General features: G+C 39.8%; 1 protein-coding gene across 1 annotated transcript in view; it reads right to left on the minus strand.

Moving 5' to 3' along the window:
- LOC125240364 (fatty acyl-CoA reductase wat-like) overlaps positions 1-22,796 on the minus strand; it is a 57,886-nt gene that overhangs the window by 1,363 nt on the left and 33,727 nt on the right. The window contains exons 6-12 of the mRNA XM_048148270.1: positions 22,465-22,623; positions 11,143-11,252; positions 8,397-8,464; positions 6,078-6,273; positions 2,789-2,969; positions 1,233-1,354; positions 695-828 (exon numbers count right to left, since the gene is read on the minus strand). Coding sequence (XP_048004227.1) covers positions 695-828; positions 1,233-1,354; positions 2,789-2,969; positions 6,078-6,273; positions 8,397-8,464; positions 11,143-11,252; positions 22,465-22,623 — 970 coding nt within the window. The remainder of the gene's footprint in view (positions 1-694; positions 829-1,232; positions 1,355-2,788; positions 2,970-6,077; positions 6,274-8,396; positions 8,465-11,142; positions 11,253-22,464; positions 22,624-22,796) is intronic.

Raw genomic sequence — 22,796 nt, forward strand, 5'->3', positions numbered from 1 at the left:
GAACGGATGAACCGATTTAGATTCAGTTTTTTTTGTCTGAAAGCTGAGTCAGTCGGGAGTGTTCTTAGCCATGTTTCATGAAAATCGGACCACTATGTCGCGGTCGGGGGTTTTTCAAAATTTTAATTATTGCAATCTTTAAAGACCAGGGGCCAGACACCCCTGTATCAGATTTAAACATAAGCGATATATTGTTTTTAAGTACTTGATTTCTTAAAATAATTATTATTACAGTATTTCATTTAAAATTTCATTAGGTCGCGCCAGTTTACGTTTTGTGGACGCTGTCATGTGTCAAAAATGTGAACTTGGGCCATGTTTATCAAAGTTGTCCACCCCACTTTTTTGGATTTGGAAATTTTTATGTGATTTCCACTCAGAATCGTGAGCTCTTTCAATTCTGATAGTAGAAAAAACGTGTCCCAAGGTTTTTTCCCATTCCGCTACCATTTTTTCATATATTTTGTATGGCGGTAACGGAATGGAAGGTTCGAGAAAATGTATGGAGAACTTGGGACATTTTTTTTCTCCTATCAGGATCGAAAGAATTCTCGATTCTGAGTATGAATCACGTAAATCACCCATGTTACAAAAAAGTGGGGTGGACAACTTTGAAAAAAATGTCCCACTTACAGGACGATACATATCTTCTGTATAGAGAGACTCCGGGACGATACATATCTTCTGTATTTACCTTTTGTTTCTTCACAGCATAGTTAGTGTCTCGGAGGCCATCTTTGATGATGTATTTCCTTAGCCCGATGGCCCACATCACCAGCTGTTCCGTCCAGTTCATCTTTTCCACGTCAAAGTTGTAAATTTCTTTATCTGAGGAAAGAAATGGAATCAAGTTAAGGCCTCACATTTGATACTCAGGTATCACATTTGATAATCACATCAACGCAGGAGAGGTCTATAGAACTTCCTACACAATAAAATTTAGCGAACAACGGTGATATAGGTACTACGGTTGGATGTAATGGATTCTGATTCGCTTTTTACTTTAAATTGGCATAATAATAGAGAGGGTCAATAGCAGCAATAATTAAGGCATTTGTTGTGGGTAGTTTAGTTTTTTTTTGACTGAAAGCTGAGTTAGTCGGAAGTGTTCTTAGCCATGTTTCATGAAAATCGGTCTACTATTTATGTCGCGGTCGGGGTTTTTTTCAAAATTTTAATTTTGTGGTTATACATGTTAGAGTAGTTTTGTTATTAAAATTACTTAAACTTACCCGTTTTGGATAAACTATCCTGTAACTGCACCAAATTGTCGTCCTTAAAGAAGAATTCGTGGCATGTGAAGTAAGCGAGCACCGAAGACAGGTTGTACGTCGTTCTGTAGATCTTCATTGCTCTGAAAATAAACAATTTAAGCTGTTTATTTTATGCAAACACCCGAAGGGTCGGCCCGGAAAGAGGTGGCGGGATGAACGGGCCCGTTTCTCGAAAGGTACAAGCCTTGTATTACAAGTGTGTTTCCATGACAACCCATACGATTTGACAGTTAGTGCACTTGTCATACAAGGCTTGTACAGTCAACCAATTGGAATCCTAGGCCACTCTACAACCATATCAAAATGACAAGCAGTAAGAGATTTCTTACAATCTGATTAATAACGTCACTGTGACATAGTTCTACAGTGGCCTAGGGTTCCAATTGGTTGACTATACCTTTCGAGAAACAGGCCCATGGTCTATGATGCTTGCGATTTTATCACTTTTCTACGTGGATAAAGCATGCATTATGTTTCAGCGAGTATGTAAGTGTGAGAGTGACAGATGGGCCATTTTTTCCAAAGCTGTTCACCCCACTTTTTTGTAACATTGGTATTTTTAACCCCCGACGCAAAAACGAAGGGGTGTTATAAGTTTGACGTGTCTGTCTGTCTGTCTGTCTGTCTGTCTGTCTGTCTGTCTGTCTGTTTGTCTGTCTGTGTGTGTGTCTGTCTGTGGCATCGTAGCTCCCGAACGGATGAACCGACTTAGATTTAGTCTTTTTTGTCTGAAAGCTGAGTTAGTCGGGAGTGTTCTTAGCCATGTTTCATGAAAATCGGTCTACTATGTCGCAGTCGGGGGTTTTTTCAAAATTTTAATTTTGTGGTTAGGTTAGTTTACGCGATTCATACTCAGAATCGCGAGGTCTTTCGATCCTGATAGGAGAAAAAAAATGTCCCAAGATTTCCATACATTTTTCAGACATTCCATTCCGTTACCGCCATACAAAATGTATGAAAAAATGGTAACGGAATGGAAAAAAAACCTTGGGACACTTTTTTCTCCTATTAGGATTGAAAGAGCTCGCGATTCTGAGTGGAAAGCACATAAAAATTTTCAAATCCAAAAAAAAAGTGGGGATGACAAGTTTGAAAAAAAAATGGCTCAGATGTCTTATCCACGTTGATAAGGGTCACTTGCACCACCACAAATGGAGGGTTAACCCGAGGTTAACCGAGGTTGACCTATCGGCGAAAGAAAAGAAATAAATATGTGAGTGTGTTTAGTAAAACGTGCCACTGTGTCAGTTACCATTAAGGCGAGATTTACTTGTATCTTTATATGAATAAACTGACAAAGCGCCTGTACAGCAACCGACAAAGTGGGACGTTTTCCCGTGCTCACTCACATATAGTCGCTCCCGTGTAAATAAATAAAAGAGACGCGAGGATAGCGCGAGCGAGTTATAGTCCATCACCGAGCCATGAACTCGCCCGCTCTCTCTTTTATTAACAGGTGCGACATCGAGCGAAGCGAGGAGAAGTGTTATTATGTAAATTACATTCGTACTTACTTTGGCTTCTTCCCCAGTAACATAAGCGCACCATCAGCCAAATATCCAGGTATATAATGCAGTAGCCAGGTCAAAAGTATGAACACCCATCTGATCCTCGTGTGGATATCGAAGTTGTACCAGATTGCTTTCGGCGTGCCGCAGTACACCGCTTTAGAGTAGGATATTTCGAAGATGTCTCCTGAAATAGGTAATAGTTATTTTCCCCTCACTAGCTCGGAAAGACGTGTTTTGTCCTTTAATACCAGCGGATAAAAACGCATTTTATCCACTAGTGGGAAAAGTAATTTGACCTTGAATAAAGGCAAATTAACTGCTTTAAAATTGATAAAAGTAGGTGAATCTAGTAATAAAGATGATTTACCACCTGTGGAACTACTGGAAGCAGCGATAAACACATTTTTTGCGTTGTAGTTTCCTCGCTATAGTGAGGGGAAAAGTTTTGTATTACACTCGGGTGCAAATGTATTTTACTTCTCGTGTGTTAAAAAACTCGCAAGTTTAGGATTCTATTCTCGAACCACTCGCTTCGCTCGTGGTTCAACTATAGAATCCTTTCACTTGCTCGTTTTTCAATTCCACACTCGGCGTTAAAATACAACTTTGCCCCCTTGTACTATTGTTATACAAGGGTGCAAAGTTATATTTTAACGTCGAGTGTGGAATTGAAAAACGAGCAAGTGGAATGAACTGTCGCCTGCGGTATTTCCGGACCGATACGACCTTCAAATCTTCAAGAAAAGAGCGTACACCCATCTTAAAGGCTGGCAACGCACCTCCAACACCTTTGGTGTTTCGGGTGTCCATGGGCGGTGGTGATCGCTTACCATCAGGCGACCTGCCTGCTCGTTTGCCTCCTATCCCATAAAAAAAGTGAAAGGATTCTATAGTGGAACCACGAGCGAAGCGAGTGGTTCGAGAATAGAATCCTGAACTTGCGAGTTTTTTTTATTTTTAACACACGAGAAGTAAAATACATTTGCACCCGAGTGTAACACAAAACTTTGCCCCTCACTATAGCGAGGAAAGTACAACGCAAAAAACGCGTTTATCACTGCTTCCAGTAGTTCCACAGGTGGTAAATCATCTTTATTACTGGATTCACCTACTTTTATCAATTTTAAAGCAGTTAAATTTGACTTTAGTCAAGGTCAAATTACTTTACCCACTAGTGGATAAAATGCGTTTTTACCCGCTGGTATTAAAGGACAAAACACGTGTTTCCGAGCTAGTGAGGGGAAAAATGATAAATACGAGGAAAAGTCCGCTTTCGAGAAGGATATTTCGAATGTGTCCCCCTGTAAGTGAACATTTTTAACCCCCGACGCAAAAACGACGGGGTGTCTGTCCGTCTATCTGTTTGTTTGTCTGTGTGTGTGTCTGTCTGTGGCATCGTAGCTCCCGAACGGATGAACCGATTTAGATTTAGTTTTTTTTGTCTGAAAGCTGAGTTAGTCGGGAGTGTTCTTAGCCATGTTTCATCAAAATCAGTCTAATGCCGCGGTCGGGGGTTTTTACAAAATTTTAATTTTTTAATGTACGCAAACTTAATAGTGATTATAATCATTGACATTTTCGCTCAATTATGGTTATGAATTTCGTATTACGAAATTATTGACGTAGTCAACTGCAGGCCTAGCACATGATGGCCGCGGGAGTATGTCGCCGCGAGATAGACTACCTGTCCTTATGTCATTAATACAATTAGACAAAGACGTGTCATCTATCTCGCGGCGACATACTCCCGCGGCCATCATGTGATAGGCCTACTGGGATCAGATCGATATGAGTGTCGTCGTTTGCCATTGCCATTATAGTGTGTATGACATACATACATACAATCATACAATGACGTCTGTATCCCATAAAGAGGTAGGCAGAGCACATGAAACTACTTAAGTTTCAGTGTTACTCTTGGCAAATAAGGGGTTGAAAGAAAAAGAAACTGTGACATTGCAGTGACAGGTTGCCAGCCTCTCGCCTACGCCACAATTTAACCCATATCCCACAGCCGCCTTCTACGACACCCACGGGAAGAAAGGGGGTGGTGAAATTCTTAACCTGTCTCTCCTCAGCGACTTATTATGAATCTTTGATATCATCCTGTCTACTCCCATGGCTCGTTCCTGCATTGGGGTAATTTCGAAAGTCACATAGAAATCACCATTATTTCCATCATATCAAGATTCCCCTTTCGAAATTACCCGAGCATTTGGGCCATTTTTTTCGAAGTTGTCCACCCCACTTTTTTTTGGATTTGGAAATTTTTATGTGTTTTCCACTTAGAATCGCCAGCTGCTTCAATCCTAATAGGAGAAAAAAGTGTCCCAAGGTTTTTTTCCCATTCCGTTACCATTTTTTCATACATTTTGTATGGCGGTAACGGAATGGAAGGTTCGAAAAAATGTATGGAAATCTTGGGACATTTCTTTTCTCCTATCAGGATCGAAAGAGCTCTCTATTCTGAGTATGAACAGCGTAAAAAATACCCATGTTACAAAAAAAGTGGGGTGGACAACTTTAAAAAAACCGGCCAAGAGCGTGTCGGGCCACGCTCAGTGTAGGGTTCCGTAGTTTTCCGTATTTTTCTCAAAAACTACTGAACCTATCAAGTTCAAAACAATTTTCCTAGAAAGTCCTTATAAAGTTCTACTTTTGTAATTTTTTTTCATATTTTTTAAACATATGGTTCAAAAGTTAGAGGGGGGGGACGCACTTTTTTTCCTTTAGGAGCGATTATTTCCAAAAATATTAATATTATCAAAAAACGATCTTAGTAAACCCTTATTCATTTTTAAATACCTATCCAACAATATATCACACGTTGGGGTTGGAATGAAAAAAAATATCAGCCCCCACTTTACATGTAGGGGAGGTACCCTAATAAAACATTTTTTTCAATTTTTTATTTTTGCACTTTGTTGGCGTGATTGATTTACATATTGGTACCAAATTTCAGCTTTCTAGTGCTAACGGTTACTGAGATTATCCGCGGACGGACGGACGGACGGATGGACGGACGGACGGACGGACGGACGGACAGACAGACATGGCGAAACTATAAGGGTTCCTAGTTGATTACGGAACCCTAAAAATGGGCCATTTCTGTGCTTCGAAACTACCCCAGTGCACTCGGTCTATGACAAATGAAGTTTTTTTATATTAAAGGAAAAAATGGAAAAATTTACGCTTCCGGCGGGACTTGAACCCGCACCATTAAAAATGTTTAGAATCGTTAGCAGACGTTTCTGCTTAATAAAAAGTAAATGAAGTTTTTGTGAAAACTTACGCCATTTCTTCGGGTTTCTGGCCGGTGACACGGTATAAATCTTAATATCTTGGTGCCCGTTCTTACGGCGGACCCCGGTGGCCCAGGCGGCAGCAATTGTAGCATTATTAACGTAGTCAACTGGAATCAGATCGATGTGTGTGTCGTCGTTTGCCATTATAGTGTGTATGACGCCGAGACCGCAGCCGAGGAAGAGCTGAAATTTATTTAAATACATGAATAAATGAAATAATTAGTGAGCATTTCTTTTTTTTTTGCCAATATTTTTTTTTATTGTTTTAGGGAATTTTAGATCAATTGTACTCAGAATCACGAGTACTTTCAATCTCACTGGGAGGCAAAAAGTGTCCCAGGATTTCCATACATTTTTTTTACTTTCCTCTTTTGTTACCCCATACAACATGTACGGAAAATGGTAACAAAATGAGAAAAATCGTATGGGACAATTTTTTTAACTACTAGGATTGAAAAGGCTAGTAATTCTGAGTAGAAATAGCATATTTTTTTTCAAAAATATCACACTTCATAAAAGTGGCAAAAAAAAAAATGCTCTAGTACGAGTTCTTAACCAGATCTATACTTCTATAGTCCCGTCTGGTAGAAAGCATGAAACTTGGCATGTATATAGGTTATAGGGTTATAAGAAAAAATAGAAGTAGAAACACGCCGAGGTGTCAATGTTTTCCCTCTTTCCCCCCACTTTTGTATCCCTGAGAGAGAGTAAATGAGAGGAAAGAGGGGAAACATTGACACCTCGGAGTGTTTCTACTTCTATAATTATTTTCTTATAAACCTATAAGCTTATCTTTTCAGTATGTATGTATGTATGTATAAGCTTTATTGTACATAAAGGAAACAAAAGAGACACAGAGTCAGTAATATACAATGTAGGCGGACTTATCCCTTAATGGGATCTCTTCCAGTCAACCTTTGAGGAAATGAGTAGAAGCGATTAACGATGAGTAACTAATTTAAAAATGTACAAACACTAAAAGAATGAAATGCAAATTTTGTATACACAAATGGTAACAAATATGTATATACATATACAATTACATTAATACACCAATATACATATACAGACAATACAATATACAGTCGTTCCCTCATGGCTGAGGATCGTGACCAACAGTGATTTCTCTCCACTTGACGCGGTCTAGGGCCATATGGACTGCCATCTGCATGGAACCACAAGCTTTCTTCACGGTCTCAGCCCACAGCGGTATTCCACCCCTGAAGCGTCGGCCTTCGACTTTGCCGAGCATAATGTTCCTTTCGAAAGTGTCCAGTTTAGAACGCATGATATGCCCGAAGAACCTGAGTATTCTCTCCTGACAAGTTGAGAGCCGCTTGGTGATATTCAGTTCTCGCAGAATTGACTCGTTTGTTCTAAAAGCAGTCCATGGGATCCTGAGCATCCGTCTCCAGCACCACATCTCAAAAGCATCAATCTTTTTCCTATCTAGGAAACCTATAAGCTATATACGTGCCTAGTTTCATGCTTTCTGCCGGCAGGGACTATATATTCATACTAATTCTCCGTTTCCGCCCCGCACTAAATAGTCTACAGTTGTCATGCTCTCTAAATTATTTTTGAAACACGTGTTTTGTCCTTTAATACCAGCGGGTAAAAACGCATTTTATCCACTAGTGGGTAAAGTAATTTGACCTTGAATAAAGTCAAATTAACTGCTTTAAAATTGATAAAAGTAGGTGAATCTAGTAAAAAAGATGATTTACCACCTGTGGAACTATTGGAAGCAGTGATAAACACATTTTTTGCGTTGTAGTTTCCTCGCTATAGTGAGGGGAAAAGTTTTGTGTTACACTCGGGTGCAAATGTATTTTACTTCTCGTGTGTTAAAAAACTCGCAAGTTTAGGATTTTATTCTCGAACCACTCGCTTCGCTCGTGGTTCAACTATAGAATCCTTTTACTTGCTCGTTTTTCGATTCCACACTCGGTGTTAAAATACAACTTTGCCCCCTTGTATAACAAATAACTATTTCTCACTGCACCCACATTCGCGAATTTCTGTTTTGCCCTAAGTTTGTCTAGTAGAGAATGTCGTGAGGCATTAGGTCCGCGATTTGTACTTTTTTAGTGCGGAAACTGTTGATGTAAAATATATAAAATAATTATACAAATACTTAAGTAAAACACACATATCAAACACCCATGATGCAGGAACATAATTATTGTCTGTGTTCATTACGCAAATAAATACCAGGATTCGAATCCAAAACCGTCGCTTAGCAGGCAGGGTCACTACCGACTGCGCCAGACCGGTCGTCAATAACAATACAAAATGATGCTTACCCCACTAGGTCCGTAGACACTGCTGATGTCGACCCAACCAGGACTGGGTTCCAGGTTCGATGCTATGACTGAAACATAAAAAAATATGTCTTCAACGGAAGGTTATATTATATTTACATTACGTCACTACTTTAAAAAAAACTTGTATCTTCATCTGTCAATGAAAAGAAAATTGTAGTAAGTATGTATGGAATGCATATAGACTTACTGCGTTTTAACTTTGAGGAACAGCGTGGGATACGAGATTTTTTAAAAGTAGTGACGATTACTATACTAACCACAAAATTAAAATTTTGAAAAAACCCCCGACCGCGACATAGTGGACCGATTTTCATAAAACATGGCTAAAACACTCCCGACTAACTCAGCTTTCAAACAACTAAATCGAAATCGGTTCAGCCGTTCGGGAGCTACAATGCCACAGACAGACACACACACAGACAGACAAACAGACAGACAGCCAGACACACACACAGACAGACACGTCAAACTTATAACACCTCGTCGTTTTTGCATCGGGGGTTAAAAACGGTCTCAGGCCTACGTCACTCGCTCGCGGTCGCGCGTTAAGTACCTACCCGCTAGCAGTTGCCTCGAGGTAACAAGTAGCCGAGAGGCGCCACGCGCCCGCCTCCCTCGGCTAACGCTTTGGTATGTGTCAGTCTGTCACCTATAGCAGGTCTGACGATGCATACAGGCAGGTCCCCTGACATGGTCCTTACTGCTTCCTAGACTAACGCTTTGGTATGTGTCAGTCTGTCTGTCTCTCTGTCTGTCTGTCTGTCTGTCTCTCCGTCTGTCAGTCTGTAGTTCACCCGTGCCGGGTCTGACGATGCCGACTGGCAGGTCTACAGTCATGATCCTAAAACTCTCAGACAATTGGTGTCTGTCCGTCTGTCTGTCTGTGCTCACCTATAGCAGATCTGACGATGCATACAGGCAGGTCCTGACTGATTCCTAGACTAACGCTTTGGTATGTGTCAGTCTCTCCGTCTGTCAGTCTGTAGCTCACCTATGGCGGATCTAACGATGCAGACGGGTAGATTTCCAGTCATGATCCTAATAGTCTCAGATAATTGGTGTCTGTCTGTCTGTCTGGTTCTAGCCTACCTATAGCAGGTCTGACGATGCAAACGAGCAGGTCTCTAGTCATGACCCTAATAGTCTCAGGTAGTTGGTGTCTATCCATCTGTCTGTGCGTCTGTATGTCTGTCTGTCTGTGCTCACCTGTAGCAGGTCTGACGATGCAAACGAGCCGGTCTCCAGTCATGACCCTAATAGTCTCAGGTAGTTGGTGTCTATCTGTCTGTGCGTCTGTATGTCTGTCTGTCTGTGCTCACCTGTAGCAGGTCTGACGATGCATACAGGCAGCTCCCCTGACATGGTCCTTACTGCTTCCTCGGCTAACGCTTAGGCATCTGTCCGTCTGTCTGTCTGTCTGTCCGTGTCTGTATCTCACCTACAGCAAGGTCTACCGGTGCAAACGAGCAGGTCTCCAGTCATGACCCTAATAGTCTCAGGTAGTTGGTGTCTATCTGTCTGTGCGTCTGTATGTCTGTCTGTCTATGCTCACCTATAGCAGGTCTGACGATGCATACAGTCAGCTCCCCTGACATGGTCCTTACTGCTTCCTCGGCTATCGCTTAGATATCTGTCCGTCTGTCTGTCTGTTCGTATCTATATCTCACCTATAGCAGCTCTGACGATGCAAACGAGCAGGTCTCGTCATGACCCTGCGTTTTCACATTATCCAATCCGATATCGGATGTGGGACCGATATCCCATACATTACAGGCGCCATCTTGGATTTTGTCTATTGAAATCCTTCCGACATCCGATATCGGATCGGATAATGTGAAAACGGACTAATAGTCTCAGGTAGTTGGTGTCTATCTGTCTGTGCGTCTGTATGTCTGTCTGTCTGTGCTCACCTATAGCTGGTCTGACGATGCATACAGGCAGCTCCCCTGACATGGTCCTGTCTGCTTCCTCTGCTAACGCTTAGATATCTGTCCGTCTGTCTGTCTGTCCGTATCTATATCTCACCTATAGCAGGTCTGACGATGCAAACGAGCCGGTCTCCAGTCATGACCCCAATAGTCTCAGGTAGTTGGTGTCTATCTGTCTGTGCGTCTGTATGTCTGTCTGTCTATGCTCACCTATAGCAGGTCTGACGATGCATACAGTCAGCTCCCCTGACATGGTCCTTACTGCTTCCTCGGCTATCGCTTAGATATCTGTCCGTCTGTCTGTCTGTCCGTATCTATATCTTACCTATAGCAGCTCTGACGATGCAAACGAGCAGGTCTCGTCATGACCCTGCGTTTTCACATTATCCAATCCGATATCGGATGTGGGACCGATATCCCATACATTACAGGCGCCATCTTGGATTTTGTCTATTGAAATCCTTCCGACATCCGATATCGGATCGGATAATGTGAAAACGGACTAATAGTCTCAGGTAGTTGGTGTCTATCTGTCTGTGCGTCTGTATGTCTGTCTGTCTGTGCTCACCTATAGCTGGTCTGACGATGCATACAGGCAGCTCCCCTGACATGGTCCTGTCTGCTTCCTCTGCTAACACTTAGATATCTGTCCGTCTGTCTGTCTGTTCGTGTCTGTATCTCACCTATAGCAGGTCTACCGATGCAAACGAGCCGGTCTCCAGTCATGACCCTAATAGTCTCAGGTAGTTGGTGTCTATCTGTCTCTGCGTCTGTATGTCTGATCTGTCTGTGCTCACCTATAGCTGGTCTGACGATGCATATAGGAAGGTCCCCTGACATAGTCCTGACTGCTTCTTCCGCTAATGCTTTTGTGTAAGCATATGTATTAGGCCAGTCCTCGATCAACCTGTAAAGAATAATTAATAGTTATTTTCCCCTCACTAGCTCGGAAACACGTGTTTTGTCCTTTAATACCAGTGAGTAAAAACGCATTTTATCCACTAGTGAGTAAAGTAATTTGACCTTGAATAAAATCAAATTAACTGCTTTAAAATTTATAAAAGTAGGTAAAAGTAATAAAGATGATTTACCACCTGTGGAACTACTGGAAGCAGTGATAAACGCATTTTTTGCGTTGTAGTTTCCTCACTATAGTGAGGAGAAAAGTTTTGTGTTACACTCGGGTGCAATAGTACATTACATCAGAGGCCGGGAAAATGAGGGTGTCCGGCCAAGTGGGTATATACGGCCGAGCGAGCGTGCTAGCGAGGCCGGATAGGGATACGAGGCCGGGAATTCGTTTTCACGCCGAGGCATGTATAGTGCTTTTCTCAAACATACAATGAAATAAAAAAAAATGCTCTAAAGGACAATATTTTATAAAAAAAGTTACTTTGCAGGCCTAGGCCTGAAAAATAATATGAAATCCCTTTACAGTCCTCTCGAGTTGTTGCGCCCAAAAAGCGATACTTCCCAGCCCATTTTAAGGAACGTAAAGACAATATTTCATTGCATGTTTGAGAAAATGTATTTTACTTACCTTGTATAACAAAGTAATATACTTAATATATTATGAATGCAGGAACGTACACTATTAATCATAATTATTCTGTGAATAATCGCACAATAATCAATACTAGAGCAATACGATTACGTCCACGATCATTGAATATCAATTATCCATACTAATATTATAAATGGGAAAGTGTGTGTCTGTTTGTTTGTCCGTCTTTAACGGCAAAACGGAGCGACGAATTGACGTGATTTTTTAAGTGGAGATAGTTGAAGGGATGGAGAGTGGCATAGGCTACTTTTTGTCTCTTTCTAACGCGAGTGAAGCCGCGGGCAAAAACTAGTTCCATAATAAAGTATACGCATTCCTAGAGCCAGTCCAAGCCATGTTAGCAGCGAATTTAATTTTAAATTTAGCAAAAACGAACGGGGTGTTATAAGTTTGACGTGTCTGTCTGTCTATGAGTCTATCTGTCTGTCTGTTTGTCTCTCTGTCTGTGTGTGTGTCTGTCTGTGGCGTCGTAGCTCCCGAGCGGATGAACCGATTCAGATGTAGTTTTTTTTTGTCTGAAAGCTGAGTTAGTCGGGACGTCGGGAGTGTTCTTAGCCATGTTTCATGAAAATCGGTCCACTATTTCGCAGCCGGGGTTTTTTTCAAAATTTTAATTTTGTAGTTTGGCTATTTTATAGTCAGCAAATATCAACGTATATTATAATGATAAAAGCAAATATGTATTGACGTCAGTGCGTACTGCGTAGGTCATCTAAAGTAAGCAAATATTTGCATAACGTCATACTCATGACACATCTCGGACACTGGCGATCAAATATATGAAAGAGGCGCGTTCCTAGCACACAGTCTAAGCTCGTGTAGGTGAACGCGTACTACGCTTGTATGAGTGAGATATGACAGGTCGACTGTTCGCGTTTTTGACAGGCGGTAACTGTGAGCTAACCGAGAGGGGGTGGGTGGCACTTTCAGCGGGGAGCGGGAGTGGCCATACTGTACGATAGTACTCTTTATTATACTGTGCTTTATGACAAGATGTTCTATCTGGCCGTATTCAAACAAAAGTTTCAAAATATGGCAGCGATACGAAGTATCATATCGTAGTGTTTCTCTTTAATACCCTCACTGACTGGTAGAATATACATAATTACTAGCTTTTTCCCGCGGCTTCGCTCGCTTTCAAATCGAAACTTGAGAATTGCTCCACACAAAATTCCACCCCCCATTTTAGGGACGTGGGGAGTTAGAAAGATACAAAAAGTTGCCTATGTCACTCTCCATCCCTTCATCTATCTCCACTTAAAAAATCACGTCAATTCGTCACTCCGTTAGACCGTGAAAGACGGACAAACAAACAGACACACACTTTCCCATTTATAATATTAGTATGGATCGTGTTATTAGTCTAATATAATTATTTCTAGTAGCACAACATAATTTGAAGCATTAGTGCGTTTTCACATTATCCGATCCGATATCGGATGTAGGACCGATATCTCATACATTCAAGCCGCCTTTATGCCTTTCAAATCTTTCCGACAATTTTTTTTTTATACTACGTCGGTGGCAAACAAGCATACGGACAATGCGAATTTAACACCTACGGAGTCGCAGGCGTCCATTGGCTATGTGTATAGACTGCTTATCATCAGACGGGGCGTACTTGTTTGCCACAGTCATCGTATTTTATCAAAAATAATTTTAAATTGGGGGACACCTTACACAGATCAACTTAGCCCCAAACTAAGCAAAGCTTGTACTATGGGTGCTAAGCGACGATATACATACTTAAATAGATAAATACACCCTGTTTTTATTGAATTCCGTTAACTTTAAGGGAAGATTTATTACATCAAATACAATTCATTTCTCTAAGAAACTTCACCCTCTCTTAACTCTTGCGGTTATCGAGTTATTAAAAAAATAAAGATAATTGCTGAACACATGTGTGACAACCTTTACCAATTCCTAATGTTATTTGTTTTCACATGTGCCGTCAATCACTTGACACTAACTTGAATGTTATTCTTAAGGGTCACACTAATAAATTCATTTTTTATTACGTATGAAAATGTTTTTTTTTTTGCGAATTTAACTAAAAGTGATATACAGGCTGGTTCCTGATAATGAACTTAACGACTTGTAGAATTTCCGGAAAACAAAAAGAACACGGTGTATATACTTATATACTTACATAATTATATAATATCTGGGCGACCGAGCTTCGCTCGGTTCTGTTTCGTATCCTTGACATGTGTCGCCATCTAGTTCAAAAATGAATAGTACCTACATCGAGCGAAAGAATTCTCAGCCTTAACAACACAATTACTCCACACGAGATGGCGCGCATTTCGCCACAAAAACTCAGTGTATTTTTCTATTCGTTATAGCCTTGACCTGTGTCGCCATCTAGTGTTTGCAATAAATAGTACTTACATCGACCGAAAGAATTCTGTCTTAACAGTACAACTACTGCACACGAGATGGCGCGCGAAGAAAAACGCATGAAAACTCGAAAATTCGCGTTTTCCGGGACCTAAGGATAAGTTAGACCGATTTTTCACCCCCAAAAACCCCCACATAACAAATTTCAGCGAAATCGTTAGAGCGGTTTCCGAGATCGTCATTGTAAATAAATATATAAATAAATAAATAAATAAATAAATATACAAGAATTGCTCGTTTAAAAGTATAAGATTTATAAGTATTTGTGTGACTCTTAACTAATATAGTATGTTATGGTTCAACCCGTTCAAGGTTCATTTGCATCGTAACTATTTGCAAAGTAATCAAATACTTGAAGACCCAGTTAATATTCGTATCCCACATAAGGCCGTTTTCACATTATCCGATCCGATATCGGATGTCGGAAGGGTTTCAATAGAAAAAATCCAAGATGGCGCCTGTAATGTATGGGATATCGGTCCGACATCCGATATCGGATCGGATAATGTGAAAACGCAATAAGTACTCGTAATACCAAAGAGGATCGAGTATTATAGAGAATTACTGTCAAAGTAAAATGTGTAATCACAGTGCATAGACTGCCATCTCTTGACACAGGCTTAAAACTTTTGAACCTCAGTTTTGACAATTTGGACCATATTCTTAGCTTGATATGTGTTAAAATGTCAAATATTAATATTAGCGCCATCTAGCCGAGCGTACCCCAAAGGTGTATCGCCATCTAGCTCACCGTACCTTTTTAACCGACTTCAAAAAAGGAGGAGGTTCTCAATTCGACTGAATTTTTTTTTTTTTTTTTTTTTTTTTTTTTTTTTTGTATGTATGTTATTCGATATCTCCGAGAATCATGGACCGATTTTCAAAATTTTTTTTTCATTCGATCAGGTATAACCCCGAGATGGTCCCATTGGCACCAAGTCGGGGTCTGATGATGGGATCTTGGAGAAATCGAGGGAACTCCTCAAATGTTATAGGCACATGTAATGTTTTTAGTGTATTTTTCAAAGGTACACCAGTATTTACGCCTGATGGTGATAACTTTATATGGCTGAGCTGATGATGGAAGGTCAACTCCTCAATGGTTAGGAGTTAAAGGATAATTCTTTCACTACTGTACATATATTCGGACTGATACATAGAATATCAATAGGAACCACTAAAAATCAACAAATAAATAAACTTTTTAACAAAAAATAAAACCGCCTTCAAAAATAAGCGCGTTACAAAACACGGAGAAACTAAAAAGCAAAAAATAATAAACCTTTGAATTCAGATTTCTTATCGGATTGCAATAATCTAAACATCCAAATTATAAACAAATCAATTATTTTTGGAGTCGGTGCCAGCCTACGTATGGTTGGGTGGTGCAAACAGGAATAGCAAGGCGATGAACAGGTCTGGTACCGACTGCAAAAGTAATTGATTTGTTTATAATTTGGATGTTTAGATTATTGCAATCCGATAAGAAATCTGAATTCAAAGGTTTATTATTTTTTGCTTTTTAGTTTCTCCGTGTTTTTTCTGTATGGTTTTGAGTACGTTATTTTGCAATTTCAATTCAATTTTAAATATTTTCTAAATACCTATGTACATGTGACGTGTAAAATTGCCCCTGTGGCCTATTTGCTGAATAAATTATTTTGATTTTTGATTTTGATTTTGATTTTGATTTTTTTTTCTTAGACTTTATCGGTCTATACAGAGTTACATAAGTCTTTGGTAATACTTGGTCTATATGTAGGTACCTATGTAGTATTATTTCACGCATTCATACATACACACAAAACAACTCGCAATATCCTCTAATACCAGTGGGTAAAAACGCATTTTATCCACAAGTGGGTAAAGTAATTTGACTTTGAATAAAGTCAAATTTTGTGCTTTAAAATTAATAAAAGTGGGTGAATCTAGTGATGAAGATGATTTACCACCTGTGGAACTACTGGAAGCAGTGATAAACGCGTTTTCTGCGTTGTACTTTCCTTGCTATAGTGAGGGGAAAAGTTTTGTGTTACACACGGGTGCAAATGTATTTTACTTCTCGTGTGTTGAAAAACGAGCAAGTTCAGGATTCTATTCTCGAATCACTCGCTTCGCTCGTGGCTCAACTATAGAATCCTTTCACTTGCTCGTTTTTCAATTCCACACTCGGCGTTAAAATACAACTTTGCCCCCTTGTATAACAAATAACTATTACAAGGGTGCCAATATTGACACCCGAGCAAGCGAAAGATTCCAACGTGTTTGCTACCTGTTTTCGAAGAATAAAGTCCTAATTATTCCAAAACGGATAGCAAAATTGCATTATATCCACAAGAGTGCAAACAAATTTTATACTAAATTCATATTTAAGCTGGTTGATAGACTTTATGTCACAGTTTCGTTTTCTTTCAACCCCTTATTTGCCAAGAGTGACACTGAAGCTGTAGTAGTTTCATGTATTCTGCCTACCCCTTTATGGGATACAGGCGTGATTGTATGTATGTATGATAGACTTTATCTATAGGCTACTAGACTCATATCTAATTTGGCACAATAAATGATTGTCTTCTGTAATATTTGACATAAGAAACCAATATTTAACGATTTTGGGTATTAAATGTGTATGACTACGTATTTTTAATTCAAAAATGTAAATACATTTTTTTTGGCCACCGAAAACGCTGTCGGCTGTGTAGTGACGTCATAGAATTCATGTCAAATCAATCACTGACATAATGTTCTTTATGCCTCGTACTTAAAGTGTCAGAAAGTGTTGTTTTCGCACTGAATGACTTCATTCACAGAAAATCTATAGATCACATGGCTGATGTTGTTTTTTGCCTTATTACGTAATAGTACATTACATCAGAGGCCGGGAAAATGAGGATTTCCGGCCAAGTGGGTATATACGGCCGAGCGAGCGTGCGAGCGAGGCCGGATAGGGATACGAGGCCGGGAATCCGTTTTCACGCCGAGGCATGTATAGTGCTTTTCTCAAACATACAATGAAATTAAAAAAAAATGCTCTAAAGGACAATATTTTATAAAAAAAAGTTACTTTGCAGGCCTAGGCCTGAAAAATAATATGAAATCCCTTTACAGTCCTCTCTAGTTGTTGCGCCCAAAAAGCGATACTTCCCAGCCCATTTTAAGGAACGTAAAGACAATATTTCATTGCATGTTTGAGAAAAAGTATTCTTTAAAAATATTTTATATATAAAAGCCATAATAAAATATAGTGATATTTTTTTCGGTTAATTGGACAGTAAGTAATAATATAAGACAAACTTTTAAAAAGGGTCAAGTAGCCTATTGATTGATGATATTGAATCATAAATTGATGGAGGTTTTACAGCTAGTTTTATTCGTGTTAGTATGGTCACAGTATAATAAAGAGTACTATCGTACAGTATGGCCACTCCCGCTCCCCGCTGAAAGTGCCGCCCACCCCCTCTCGGTTACCTCACAGTTACCACCTATCAAAAACGCGAACAGTCGACCTGTCATATCTCACTCATACAAGCATGGTACGCGTTCACCTACACGAGCTTAGACTGTGTGCTAGGAACGCGCCTCTTTCATATATTTAATCGCCAGTGTCCGAGGTGTGGTATGGTGAAAAATTTTGTGTTTGACTCGGTGATAATTTTTTAACCTACGTGCCTAGAAATCCTCACAACGCTCAAGATTCGACAACGGACAATGTACCTTCATTTCATTTCATTTATTTGTTGTAGTCATGTACAATAAAATTAGGATGTTACATAATAAGGTACAAGTAAGGCCATGACACCCTGGAAGGGCATGCAACAGAAACTTAAAACTAGACTAAAAGCTAAACTTTAGGTATTATTATATAATAACAATTAATTTAATGATTTAATTTGATTACATTCAATAAATACAATTCATTTAATATTCTAATATTATTTGAAAGATTATGGTATGCTATCCAAACTATTGTCATTAAGGAAATCCTTAACCGAGTAATAGCATTTATCAATTAGTAATTTTTTAAATTTGCTTTTAAATAATTCATTTCTAGGTTCTAATTTGATTATATTAGGAATTTTATTAAATATCAAAATGCATTTATACATTTGGGGACTATTTTTACACATTTCTAAATTAATAATAATAATAATAATAAAGGCGTAGGGATGTGACGACCCCATCGCCCATTGGTTTTACCAGTGCAATCAGTCAACGCAGGGCAGCTTGTGGCGAGCTGTTAGGGAACAGCGACCCCACGTACCCGAGTGCTCCTGGGGAGTTCTGTTACCCGTAAGGCGGGTGGGTGGGACAGTACTCTCTACCTCTGGCTTGCCTTGGCTGGCCGTCCAGAGTGGAGTCGTTAGGGCTATACATGCCCCAGGGGTGGAAGTGAAAATTTGCATAAGACGCGAGTTGGTACAGTGGCTTAACAGCCACTGGGCAGAAAGCGGTGTACACCTCTCGACACCCTTGAGTTCTCACACCGGTGTTGCCCTTGAGCCATCTTGGATGTCGCTTTTTGTGGGGGCCCATCTTGTGGGGACGAGTCACCGTCTGCCAGAAATAAAATTGGATACCGTTTTATTAGGCAGGCGTCCGGTTTTTTATCCATAGCCTAGTATTTAGTCCATCACTTTCATCAAAATAGACCAGTTCATTTTAGATTCCATTAACTCTCAAATAGTCCTTACACCCTGGCGGGTGTTGCCTCTGTGTGTGTCCCATGATACGGGCAAGGGCAACATTCGCTCGGTGTACCCCTTACATTTCATTAAAGTGTCGAAAGGGCCTCTACGCGTTGGCTTCGGCCCCGCGCACGCCTTCCAAAGGTCCGGAATACCATTGTTCCGTGATGGGAAAGACATAATAATAATAATAAAGACGTTTATTCAAAAGTTTGAACACAGGTACATTATAAAAGTACACAGGCATGCTTACAAACTAATTGAAAAGGTAGGTGGCTCAGCTAATGTAAAACAAAATAAATTAGTAAAATAAAAATAAATTAAATTAATTATTAATTTAATTAAGTAGTAAAATAAATTAGTTTTAGTTAAATTAGGCTCAGCTAAATTAGTTTTTGGTAAAAGGAGTTTATTCCTGTATTGCGGTCTAGTATTTTCCTTATCTCGTTAATACGAATAAATCTGAATTTTCCCGGACAAAAAGCGCAGCCTGTAATATATAAATGCAGGGTAGGGTTAACAGCCTGTATTGGATAAAGTATGGGCGGCAACCTTATATTGAGAACATCAACTATAGTTCCGTGAAGTGAGGTCAACACGTGTTTAACGTGAATATATAATTTAACGACAATTATATACAAAGTTACGGAAAACACGTTTGTATTGATTTTTAGGGTTCCGTAGTCAACTAGGAACCCTTATAGTTTCGCCATGTCTGTCTGTCCGTCCGTCCGTCCGCGGATAATCTCAGTAACCGTTAGCACTAGAAAGCTGAAATTTGGCACCAAGATGTATATCAATCACGCCAACAAAGTGCAAAAATAAAAAATTGAAAAAAATGTTTTATTAGGGTACCCCCCCCCCCTACATGTAAAGTGGGGGCTGATATTTTTTTTCATTCCAACCACAACGTTTGATATACTGTTGGATAGGTATTTAAAAATGAATAAGGGTTTACTAAGATCGTTTTTTGATAATATTAATATTTTCGGAAATAATCGCTCCTAAAGGAAAAAAAGTGCGTCCCCCCCCTCTAACTTTTGAACCATATGTTTAAAAAATATGAAAAAAATCACAAAAGTAGAACTTTATAAAGACTTTCTAGGAAAATTGTTTTGAACTTGATAGGTTCAGTAGTTTTTGAGAAAAATACGGAAAACTACGGAACCCTACACTGAGCGTGGCCCGACACGCTCTTGGCCGGTTTTTCCGGTTGATGATTGACCAGTATGGCCTAGTGGCTGGCCTTGCCTATGATGGTCCTAGGTTCGAATCTAATTGGTAATCTAATCTAAGCATTCTCATCATCATCCTCCTTGCATTATCCCGGCATTTGCCGCGGCTCATGGGAGCCTGGGGTCCGCTTTGACAAGTAATCCCAAGATTTGACGTAGGCACTAGTTTTTAACCCCCGACGCAAAAACGACGGGGTGTTATAAGTTTGACGTGTCTGTCTGTCTGTCTGTCTGTCGGTTTCGATTTAGTTTTTTTTTATTTGAAAGCTGTGTTAGTCGGGAGTGTTCTTAGCCATGTTTCATGAAAATCGGCCCACTAGGTCGCGGTCGGGGGTTTTTTCAAAATTTTAATTTTGTGGTTAGGTTAGTTACGAAAGCGACTGCCATCTAGCCTTCCCGAAGGGTAACTAGGCCTTATTGGAATTAGTCTGGTTTTCTCACGATGTTTTCCTTTGCCGAAAAGCGACTGGCTAATATAATATCAAATAACATTTCGCACATAAGTTCAAAAAAAGTCATTGGTACGAGCCGGGGTTCGAACCCGCGACCTCTGGATCGAAAGTCGAGTCGACATATACCGGGTGGGGTCTGTAACAAAAGCAAAAAACTGTAGGCTTGTACTCCTTACACTGACCAACATTTCTTCAACGACTTTTAAAAATAACTTGTATTTTGTTATTTATCACCCTTGAAAGTTTTTCCTAAGAGGTAATGTACTGCGAATTCTGTTAAGTCTAAAGTGTGACTGACAACGTCAATGACAACAATAATGGCGTCCATTGAAGCTAATATTTATTTCATATGAAAAATTTGAAAATTAAAGACTTCATAATTTTTAAAAGTCGCTGAAGAAATGTTAGTTAGTTTAAGGAGTACAGCCAACAGTTTAATTTTTTGGTTTTGTAACAGGCCCCACTCTGTATAACTCCGTATAGACAGATAAAGTCTAAGAAAAAAACGTACCTCAGTACCATACAGAAAAAGGTACTCGTTGGCCTAGATGGCGTTACACCTTTGGGGTACGCTCAACTAGATGGCGCTAATATTAATATTTGACATTTTAAAACATATCAAGCTAAATATGGGCCAAATTGTCAAAACTGAGGCTCAAGAGATGGCAGTCTATGCACTGTGATTACTCATTTTACTTCGACAGTAACTCTCTATAACTCAGAATTCAATGTATCAATGGAAATTCTACTCTATTTGGTTCATGAAAGATTCAAATTAGGTTGCTACAATATGTACATTGTAATGTACATTGGGCCTTACGAGTTTAATACTCGATCCTCTTTGATCTCAATAACCTTAGTACATACCTAGAGGTACATTCGATTTTAGGCATAAATATCTACCGCTAATTTTTGTTATCATTATTTTGCGATGTTTGAACAAACATCGCAAAATAATGATAACAAAAATTTATTTCTGGTATGTATGTAAATATTGACTAAGCTAGACGGATGCACACAAATTAGTACTATGTATTTGGTAAACAGCATGTTTTTGAATTTTGATTCGTACAGCGCCATCTACCATGAATTTTAGTAAACTTACTTGGGCTTGATAGCGGCTAGTTTTTCTTCACTGAGCTGTAGGCTTGTGTCGTTCACGAACTATGAACTGTTAGGAATAAAATCCCATCAATGACCGAAATGAACTGAATCTTTCCGTGGTCTGAGAATCGGTCTTTGTTCATTTAATTCAATATAGGATCGGCGAGCGCGAGCGGTTTGGATCGAGAACGAATGTGTGACTGCGCCGACCGAGAGCGAGAGCTACTTAGCAGAGCAACAAAAAAAAGTCAAGTTTTCATATTAAACTTCGGTTACTTACTAACTTTCGGCCCGGAATGTTACTATCTGTGGACTATTCGTATCGTTTTGACACTATTCGGTCCCATTCGTTCTGATCTTTCCGACCGCACACCGCAGTGGTCGCTGGTCTGGCTGAACTTAAATGAGCAAAAGACCTAAAAAAGCGAACTAGTTCGTGGGAGCGATTGAACGAGATCGAGCGCTCCGATCAACGAACGAAACGGCACAAGCCTAGTGCGAGGGTCTCTAGGATTGTCATAAATATACAATTAAGAATCTTCCATCTTACGCTACAATTTAGTCACCATACCAAACCTACCAAGCGAAGGTCATGAAATCAGGAAAAATCTTAACACCGCGATGTAGGATTTTGCTGCATCCGTGCAGCGCCATCTACCATGAAATTTAGTAAACTTACTTGGGCTTGATAGCGGCCAGTTTTTCTTCACTGAGCTGTTCTACTAGGTCCACCATAGTGCGAGGGTCGCCAGGACTGTCGTAGAACTCCTCTCGCACAACGCGACCGATGCGGCTGCGGGTTGCGTGAGCATACGCTGTTGACACGTGGACGAATGATCTGAAAGAGGTCTTAAGTTAATATAGACCGTCAACCAAATCTTGTCACTAAAAAAAGGCGGCAATTTTGAAAAATCGCGGGGTAGCAACACTACTTTTGAAAATCTGTGGAAATTCGCGTGTCAATTGTATCTTATCCGTATAGAAACATATAGATAAAAAATAAATAAAAAT

The sequence above is a fragment of the Leguminivora glycinivorella genome, chromosome 27 (genome assembly GCF_023078275.1).
Source record: "Leguminivora glycinivorella isolate SPB_JAAS2020 chromosome 27, LegGlyc_1.1, whole genome shotgun sequence".
Taxonomy (NCBI): Eukaryota; Metazoa; Arthropoda; class Insecta; order Lepidoptera; family Tortricidae; genus Leguminivora; species Leguminivora glycinivorella.